The sequence below is a fragment of the Ischnura elegans genome, chromosome 4 (genome assembly GCF_921293095.1).
Source record: "Ischnura elegans chromosome 4, ioIscEleg1.1, whole genome shotgun sequence".
Taxonomy (NCBI): domain Eukaryota; kingdom Metazoa; phylum Arthropoda; class Insecta; order Odonata; family Coenagrionidae; genus Ischnura; species Ischnura elegans.
In genome coordinates, this window is record NC_060249.1 from 21,590,817 (window position 1) to 21,601,050 (window position 10,234).

A 10,234-nucleotide genomic window follows, 5' to 3' on the forward strand; every position below is an offset into this window, starting at 1 on the left:
AGTTGCCAATGAAAAAGCCAGGGTTCCCGAGGCTATTCAGGGCTTCAGCCCTGTAACCCCGGGGGGGGGGGGGGATTCCCGCCCGCCTTGGTCAGACCCCCTGGTTCAAATATTAAGCTATCGTCTTTTAATTGTCATGGTCATAAATTGGATCCTTTTCAAAACTAACCTGTACCTCAACAAGCAATCCCGGGTTTGACTCCAGGTCATGTAAACTATTTTTTTCTCTGTTGACTTTTCGCAGTTTAAGTGTAGTCACGGGTGACTCCGTTCCGTTGGCTAGTTCGCAGTTAAATAAGCGTCCGTATCAAATTTGAAAATTTAATCTTTAAATATCTCATATTCAAATATTTTTATGCATGCGATACAGGAATATTTAGGCTAGGATGTACTGCATTAACCCTGACAATTTTGAAAAGATAGCTTTCGTTTAATATGAGCAATACGTCAGGATAAGATATGCGACTGTATTTCAGGGATTGATGCGTTCTCAACGTTGGCTGTGAGAATTTATTATTCTCAATAAATGCTTCGAAAAGAAAGCATTAGAAAATTGTTTCAGATGTATTTCTCATTTTTTTAAATTACGGGGAGAATAGTTTTCAAATGAAGGTTCATTTAAATTTATCCGAACACTTTTCTGGTGATGAAAATATTCACTTATTACTAGTATAATTGGTTCTATCTCGTGTATTTGTATCGAACAACTAAATATCACTAATATTATGAATTAATCATTCATTTTTAAGGGCGTAAAGCTCGAAGAATGGACGGGCGCGTTTTCTATTTTTTTCTTAATATTCATCAAGCCTACTGCCTAAGTAGAAGAAACTCGAATTGCGTATTAGGATATAATATTCTGATTCCTCATTATTCATCATCAAATGCTGCTCTCATTGAAGAAAAGAGACCGGATCCTAACCAACACTTCTTAGGCTACAAGCTCTCCGCCTAACGATTCCGCCCTTCAAAATCTCGTCCAACGGAACTAGGCGCCCTAAACCGCCGCTGGCCAGCGGCCAACCAGCGCGGCGGCCCACCGTCGCGGTCATCAGATACTTCCGCTGGGCACACCGAGCGTAAACCCACGTCGCAGGTGAGTTTGTGTGCGTTCGCAATTCGCCAGAAGGTTTCCGAGCTGCTCCACTGGCCCATTGTTCACGACCAAGCCACCGCGATGAGGGACGTCCTGTGTGGCATGGCGTGAATCAAACAACCAACTTGACCCAAACACAAATGCTCACCTCCCACCGACCACAATGATTGCCCGACATGCACAAGGGATCCTAATACAGCATGCAGAGTATAGAAGGAGAAGTGGACGGAAAGGAAGAGGAACGAAGTGCTGGGCATGGTGGTTGAGGAAAGGAAAGCTTTTAAATGAGATACGGAGGAGAGATAGGGTATGGATGGAGGGAGTACTTAGCGGCGAGGGTATGTAGAAAACAGTGTTAGAAGGTACAATGCTGGGTAAACGAGGGAGAGGTAGGAGGAGAATAGGATTTTTAGATAGAATGAAAGGAAGTTGGTCTTATTGAGGATTGGAGAGAGAAGACTTTGAGAGGAGGGGAGACTGCTGGCATGCTTCGTGAAGCTCCATATAAATCTAGCCTTAATCGGTAGAATACTTAAATAATAATGAGGATGACACCGAAATATAAAGAGTAATAGACGAAGTAAAATATTACGGAGTTACAATAACCAAAACGTAATGTGGGGGACTCTTTTAAGAAATAATGAAATACAAAAAAAAATTTATTCCGCATAAATTTAATACTGTGCCTGGGTTTCGACGTGCCAAGTCGAAATTTAGGCCGTTCAGTAGTAAGTTTATGTGGAATTACAAAGTTTTTTTTTACATTTCACTATCTTAAAGCGATTTCATGAATTCACGTACATTACAACGCCTTTTAAGAAATATGTGTGGCAGGACTCTGAGGACACGAGGGTTCATCGAACGTAGTATTGGAGGGGGAGGGGAAGAATAAGTAAATGAGCTAGAAAATATCAAATTAAAAGGATAAAATATATGAAAGTCAGCAGTAAAACATTCCACGAAGTGTAATTTCAGACCAAGTCACATTCAAAATTCCATGACTAAAAATAAATTTTTAAAAATAAAATAAAATATAATAATAATAAATCCCCAGAATCGGGAAAAATACTAAAGAAAGATATCAAATGAGCACTACATGGAATCAATTTGTCACCAAATCTCTCAATAAAATAAAAAAACGTACCAGCACGGCACTAATACAGACCACGAAATCGTCAAATGTAAGAGAATTACAATTACTTCAAACGTGTCCTAAAGAAAACAGTCAATAATTGGCAAAGTTCTGAAGAATCTCAGATTAATGTTTGGAAGGAAATTTCTTAGCTTTTCTACAAAAACACACACTTTATTGCCGACTAGTTTCGGTTACACTGTACCATTTTCAAGGCTAGTGATACACATCAGAATTTGCCGGTATATATACTCTGTGGTCGGGTGATTGGAGGGGAAGGGGAAAGGGGAGAGGTAAGTGACGGGAATGGTGAAGGAGGGAAGGGGTAGGGGAAAAACCAGAAGTAGTTACAAAGAAGAGCGTGGGTTGGCGTCACAAGGATTTTTTGGGGTGTAATAGTGGAATGTCTAGGACTGTTGATCCGTCATGGCGACGTATAAAATATTTAGGCCAACCTTCTATTAAATTGGAAAAATTACTCAAAGTAATCAACATAAAACCGGCCTTTTACAATAATTCTAACCTGAAGAGCATGCTACCTTCAGTCAAGGACCCCACTGACTCAGCCCTCAAGAGCGGGGTCTACCAATTAAGGTGTGGTGATTGTGACTCCAAATACATAGGGCAAACAGGAAGAAATCTGACCGTACGAGCGGAGGAACACCGGCGCGATTACTACAACAACACTGGGATGTCCCAATTCGCTACCCATCTTCGGGAGGAAGGCCACCAAGCGGATTTTACCCCGGAATTGCTGCACCGAGTCAAAAAAGGAACACAGCTGGACATCAGAGAACAGTTGGAAATTTTAAAAATTGTAAAGAGGAAAGAACCCATTGCTAATGACCACCTTTTCCCTTTCCACTCCCCCCTCCTAGACATTCCACTATTACACCCCAAAAAATCCTTGTGACGCCAACCCACGCTCTTCTTTGTAACTACTTCTGGTTTTTCCCCTACCCCTTCCCTCCTTCACCATTCCCGTCACTTACCTCTCCCCTTTCCCCTTCTCCTCCAATCACCCGACCACAGAGTATATATACCGGCAAATTCTGATGTGTATCACTAGCCTTGAAAATGGTGCAGTGTAACCGAAACTAGTCGGCAATAAAGTGTGTGTTTTTGTAGAAAAGCTAAGAAATTTCCTTCCAAACATTAAATATGGAATTCTACAAAGTAAAGGCCTCAACAATTCAGTGCATCAATCTCAGATTAGTCGAGCGTTTTGTGAGGTTTCCACGAATAAAGAGTGGGAGGGACACCTACTCACTTGTCAGGCCGTACCTCGTGTAAACGGCAAGCATTTGAATCCAAAGCAGAAAAATCAAATCGGTATATTTAATAGAATGCTGCTGCGCGATTAGCCATATGTACGCTCATGAATGGAATCGTTTACTTACGAGTTTCGTTGTTAGCTATGCCCTCCTTTAATACCTTAGCGGTTTCGGTGTGAAACTTCCAACCCAGTGCGTGACTCAAGTAATTATGGGAGAGTAAGGGTCAGAACTGCATTTTTCCCCGTTCTTCGGTCTTTTTTATCGGCAGGACCCGTCATGGACCGCCTTGGTGATAAATGCAGCAAGAAAATTACTTATCGGATGAAAAAAAAACGATGATATTATTTTGTTACTCCATATGTGAATCGAAATACCAAAGTAGAAATTTCTATTAAATTTTGTTTCAAAATTTGAGAAGTTTTTATTATTAATTAATTAATAATAAAAACTTCTCAAAGAATTAACTCTACCTTCCTAAATATAGTCGTTCATTTCACAAAGAAAAATCACACCATAACGAAACTGGACAATTTCCACTGATAATTTGATTGAAAAGAAGGCGAGAAAAATATCAATAAGATAAACGACTATCTTGATAATGGGAGGAAATTAAAGCTATAAACGAAAATTTTTTAATGGTTTAAAATGGTTTAATTGAGTTCAAATTCTCTCTCATTGAAAACGAAACTGTGCCACTTAAATATTTTTAATTGGAATGATATTCGTACTCAGCTAAAAACGGCAGAGGGTAAAGGGGTATCCAAAGACATGAAGCTGAGAAATGAATCATCTTCATGATAATTAAAAATTGAGTTTTCTGGAACTGTTGGAGATAATATGAACATTTTTCGTTGTAGTCAACAACTTGAATCAAAAATGCACCATCGGTCATCGCCATTTGCCCAAAATCCGCATACATTGGAGAACTGGCGACATTAGCGTAAGTGCGTAGGGAAAGCTCAATGTAAGCTTATTTTAATTACTTTTAAATAAGCACATACCAGGACATGTCATGTGTAAAACCAACATGCAATTTTATAAATAGAGAAAATAAGATGACACAAGTGGATAAATTGGATTACGATAATTCTAAGCGGCGGGCGTATTCGGCCGAAACGTAAAAATATTCACCAATCCATGAGGACTCGAATAGTTTTGGCCCACTTTTGCCTTCCCCTGACATAAATTCCTCACCATCTGTAAGAATGTAAATGATGTAAGGTAGGACCATACCTTGAAAGCAGGTGACGGCGCAGAGCAGCAGCCATCCAAGGTATCCTCCGACCTGGCCCATGTTTGCTGCTCCTTAGTTGACTTTAGGGTCCCGATGCCAAACGATGCACATCCAAACTCGCCGCTAATCCTGGCGTCTCACTCCCTTGATCGGAAGCGCACTTCACAGAAGCAATGCAGACCACTTTACATCCGACTCAAGACGCACAAGACCAAACAAAATCCGATCTTTTCTTTCACCTACAATGGATGACGGGAAAACACGGAAACAAACAAAATTATCAAGTACCACCTATTACTTTTACCGAAATCAATAACTAATAGTTCATCAAAAATAAAGGGGCTTAAATTGTATCGCTTTCTTTCACTTAGCACATGCTTCTTCGACCAAAGCCAAGTACAGATCGATTTTCACTTCTGGATGGCTCCCAATGTTCACCACCGAGTGATACTCAGGACTGGATGAAAGTATACATGCTGACACACAACTCTGTATAGCCTCAGTCTTAAGCTTAGCCTTATGCCTCAGCTACTATTTCCGCCCTCCCACTACATACGGTCAATTCACGGATTTCACTTCTGTCAAAGTCCACGCTCCAATTCCAGACCAGAATACACAGAACACCTTCAACACTGCTCTTCCAGCGACAGTGGGATAGAAATTCGTGAGTAAGCATGTACTGAATCAAGTAATGACCAATTCAGAACATGGCGAAAGAGTGAATGAAGAGGTCTACGTTTGAAAAATCCTTGGAGGCGTTTTGGTAACCAGAGTCTTATCAACACAACCAGCGTAAATACGGAGGTGAACCCTTAATCAGCACTGGTGAGGGTATCAGTGGCTTGAATGGAATATTCGGCCACGTCAATGCAGATAACCCAAATAATTTGAAAGCTTCTTCCTTTTTAAGGGTCGTTAGAAACGGGAGGTAATTCACAACAATTTCATTAAAATTACGTCTCACAAAACTTTTTTTTTCTCACAAAGTTTTTCTTTCTCTCGGTGCCACCGAAATTCTGTCAACTTTTCAGCAGCAGGGGCTTCTCCCTTAAATTTCTTGAAGGGGAGGGGTAGGAGAAGTGGCGACTGCGGGTTTGGGGATGGCGGCAAGGCAAATCAAGAAAGAGCCCGTGGAAATTCGTGAGTCGCCGAGGCGTGAAATTCACTCAGAACGCATGCAGTGCGGCACGGACTGGGAGCAAATGAGCGAGTCAGCGGGGAAAATCCTTTCTAAGTGGCCGTCTAGGAAGAGGGCACTTGGTACGATGAGGTAGGGTCTTTCTCCGCTTCAGTGGAAATTTTGCTTATTCGGCCTTCCTCTCCTTCATTTCTAGTCAAACACGAAAATCCAAATCCGAGGTACCTCTAGTAATTATATCCTGTTAGATGCATCACTCGCGTTGACTGCAATACACGCTAATTGCCGAGAGATACGTAAGAGAGTGAAAAAACAGTGGCGTTTAATATAAAAACAACCAGGCAAAATAGGCCCACTACTGCTTAACATCTAGGACTCCCTCCATCTAAAGGGCATTTATCATCAGAAAAGATATTCCCATGAAATTTTCATTGACTTTGGAATCCTATTTAGTCGAAGGAGTGACCACAGAATTCTCACACTCCTTGCTTCTCACGACCCAATGCATTAATGCCTCCTAGCAGTCATAGGAAGTCCTCCGAAAAAAATTTTAGAACTTGTGCTTTCAATTTAACTTTATTGAAACGGTATTTTCCGAGTTTTCAGCACTGCCCGCTTCCTTACTTCACTTCCCTTCGGTCTTATTATGAAGCATCCCCCACGCATTTCGCGTTTGAGGAAATGCAAGGTCGGAGGTGGTGGAAAAGTTCATTGGGGAACTCCTCCTCCACAAGTTTTCCTGGTTCTAAACCCCTTCACGTGGGAACAATATCCAAATTCTTGAAAGCAACGAAAAAAATCACTGTGGCTTCAATAAGGGTAGGAAACAGAAAAGTCTGGCTTAATAATAGTTTACTCAGTGCGGGAATAAGTCAATAAACCCTCCATAGGAATTTACCACAGAGAAAATACAGTCACTTATCGCGCCATAAACTTCATGGAGGGCATACTTCTTATGTTCGGAGGAAATTAGTCCCGAAAAGCTTGAGTCACCCGCTATGAGCGTGTCGAAGCTTCGGAGGTCGCGAAAAAGAAATATGCGTCGCGTCCAAGATGCGGCAGACGGCGTGAACAGCGGGTGTCTTCGCCTTTCCACTCCCTCCCTCCGAGGAGAGCTTAGCGCCGAGGCGGAAAATGCCTCGTCGCCCGCCGGCCGATTCGCCTGCACTCGCCGACAGAGATCACACGCCTCAGACCCCTTGGAGTTATTCGCTACCCCCACAGGCGACGACCAGAGATAAAGTAGACACGGGGCAGCTGTGCTGATACCCGCAACACTTAAACAAGAAGATACCACACACAAAAGAAAGACATCACGGTCAGCACAACAATATTTCTTCACACACCACCAGTTTATAAGACCCTGCCCTGTTCCTTGTCGCCAAAAATTCTCCCGGAAATTTTGTAAGATCAAGTGGAATGCTGGAGTTGACTTCCTGTCAGAGCCTATAACCATGCGCAGTCCCTCAGATTAGAAGAGAGAGTTTAGAGTCAGTTGATTGAGGTGAGTTCAAACCACACTTCACGATGGTCACCTTGTCACCAAAACACCGAACACGTCAGAGGGCGTGGGGAGCAAATGATGAAAAGTGGACACAGACCAATAGCACATACTACACTTAAATGAACGTCATTGGAATCAGCTGCGGCGATTGTCACGTAAAGAGATACTAAGAGCCGCTCTCTTCCCAAGCTCGGCACGCTCTGGCACCCTAGGCACGGGAGAGTTCAGTTCGGACAGTGGTCACGCTCCCCTTGCTGACAACAATCGACACACGCGAATACTGTGCGCGTCGACGACAATACAGCTCATGCGGAAGTTCTGTCAGTAGGCCCGACTTGATAGGTCAATGATGTGCTCAGGGGATATACAATATCCCACACCCAGGGGGAGGTTTTTCGGCTTGCTTTCGCGTCATATTTTCCTCGTACACGGGAAAAACAAGCGAGGGAGCGCTTACGTACTCTGGGCTATCGCAAAGATCCCCACTGCGCCAAGCAGCCACATGCGCGGCAGCCGACGGGAAACTGCTGGAGAGAAACGAGTGGATTGGGAGTGGAGGGGAAGTGAGGGGAGGTAGGGGGTGGGGGCAGGTGGTGGTGGGGGTGGAGCGTCGTATTTGACCGGCGCGGAAAGGGGGTGTAAAGGAGAGGGGGGGAATTGCGCAGAGCGGAGGCAAGGGGTGGGGAGGTCCAGGGTGGAGAAGCGACCGGGTGGAAAGGGTAAGCACAGCAACTGTGGGGTGGGGAAGAGAAAAAAATAGGTTGAGGAATAGTGGCATGAACTTAATCCAGCATAGGTATTGTGAACTGAAATAAAATTAATATGTAATAAAATTACATGCACTTACGTGACAGTATATACATACAGGGGTGATTTGACGCATACTCTCTGTTATTGCATTAAAATTAACTATAACAGGACTCCATACATGGAAAAGTTTTTAAGTAAATGAACAATTTATAATGTGCCTGATATTTTGTTGCTGACCAAATACGATAAACTTGGCCGTAATCTGAAAATTATTTCGGGGGTATCTAGGAGATGAGATGAATTTCAGAGGTGGTAGATTTATGGATATGAAGACCGTATCTCACATACACGATAGGAATGAAGATACAATCTAGAGAGGTGCACCCTATTTATCTACTCAATGTAACCACAGTTTTTCTGCGGCTCTGTAGTGGGTGAACCCCTGATCATATGTGAACGTTCACCTGTATGATAATTTTTCAGAGAAAAGTCTGCAATACTTGGGCCATAGGCTGTGTATTGGCAGTATATGGGTGTGATATTAGCGTAGGTTTGAGGATGGGTTTTAGGCTTTAGGATTGGTTTAGATTATGTGAAAAGATCCTTCGCTTACCGACGTACTATGGTAGAAAAGGTCACGGGAAGAAGATTAAGGAAATGGAATACATAAATGAGAAAAGAAGACATAGTTCCTTCTATGCACTATGAAGGCTATACTATGTGGAACACTATGTACTACAATAGTGCCGCAATTCATGACATTCAACAGAGTATTATCTAGGAGCACTAAATGTATGTTTTTGCCCATTTTTACTCGTTTTTTTTGTTTTTACTGCAACTTACCTACTTTTTCTCATCTAGTCACATAAAAATTTGATAACCTTTATTTCTTCGCCGTAAACCTTTTATTTGAATATGACCTTGCATGAATAGACTTACTTCAATAAGTAAACGAGGGCAGATTTTGTATAGCAGTGTTGTTTTGTAAATCGCAACGCATACTAGGTGGTTCATACCACATAGGAATATTTACGTTTTATTTTTATAGCTATACACATATTTTTCATAACAATGTGATTCGCATTCAGAGTACCAGTTTCATACCGAATACGGGTGATTAGTAACCTCCTGCCAAGCTCTCAAATGGTGGCTCGCTGGATTTGCGTACATGAAATTTCAATAGGACAATAATTGGCTCAAAAAATTCCAGTGATATCATAAGATGACTGAAAAAAATAAATAACTGAGTGCAAAGTGTGAAAAGATTAGGTCAAAAAATTGGAGATCTTCCTCAAGCCAATCCTATAATAATTAACCATTGAAGATGATAAAATTTTAACAACTATTTTTCAAGAAAGAGATTTAGTTATCTTCAGGAATAATAATCTCTTTTCCAAATTCCCAAAGGCATTCACCGAACCTTACGTCAATATTCTTGTAACGGAACTGAAAGGGCTCAGTTTTATTCAAATATCGATGCAAATAATTCAAGTTCTCAGGTATGATTCGTAGAAGTCGCTCAATCGATGTAAATGGACAAAGGAGGTCATCCGAGCCCAAGTAAGATCTGGTGACCCACATCGTTCGGACAATGAGTTCAGTATTTGGGTAGGTATATAAATACATTTTGCGGAGTCATAGGTACATTTTATTGTCCCGTTCAAAAGAATTCCTTTGCACTGTAGCTTTCATTTGGCGAATCCTGACATAATTAAAAACACCAGTACAAAAGAAAAGGGCATAGATTTTTTCGATAGATAATCTATTCATTTCTGCAGTCGGCTAACGTAGCTATTTGAACTAACAAGCAGCAGAAAGCTAATGACGACGACTCACACCATCTCAAACTCGGCTACCTGCTAGCAGCCTACGTCGTATCAGCGCTCAAGCCTCGCCCCAAGGTCACCTCACACTGCGAAAGCGGTATCCAGAAATACGTCGCGCGGACTTTTCCCATAATTCCTACTTAGCCGTCGCGTTTTCGAGCGCTTGAAATTTTTCACTTTTCATTTAATCGCCAAAAATAGATACCGTCATTCGAAAATCTAAGAGTATGAAATGCGCACTCCAGGAGTAATAATCTTTCGATCCAGGCAATACAAA

The 10,234-nt window shown here is 41.9% G+C and overlaps 1 protein-coding gene across 1 annotated transcript in view; it reads right to left on the reverse strand.

Moving 5' to 3' along the window:
* The window catches only part of LOC124157130, a 282,883-nt gene extending 274,991 nt beyond the window's left edge, over positions 1–7,892 (reverse strand). Inside the window, exon 1 of the mRNA XM_046531634.1 lies at positions 4,739–7,892. Coding sequence (XP_046387590.1) covers positions 4,739–4,799 — 61 coding nt within the window. The 5' untranslated portion in view covers positions 4,800–7,892. The remainder of the gene's footprint in view (positions 1–4,738) is intronic.
* Positions 7,893–10,234: the final 2,342 nt, after the last annotated feature.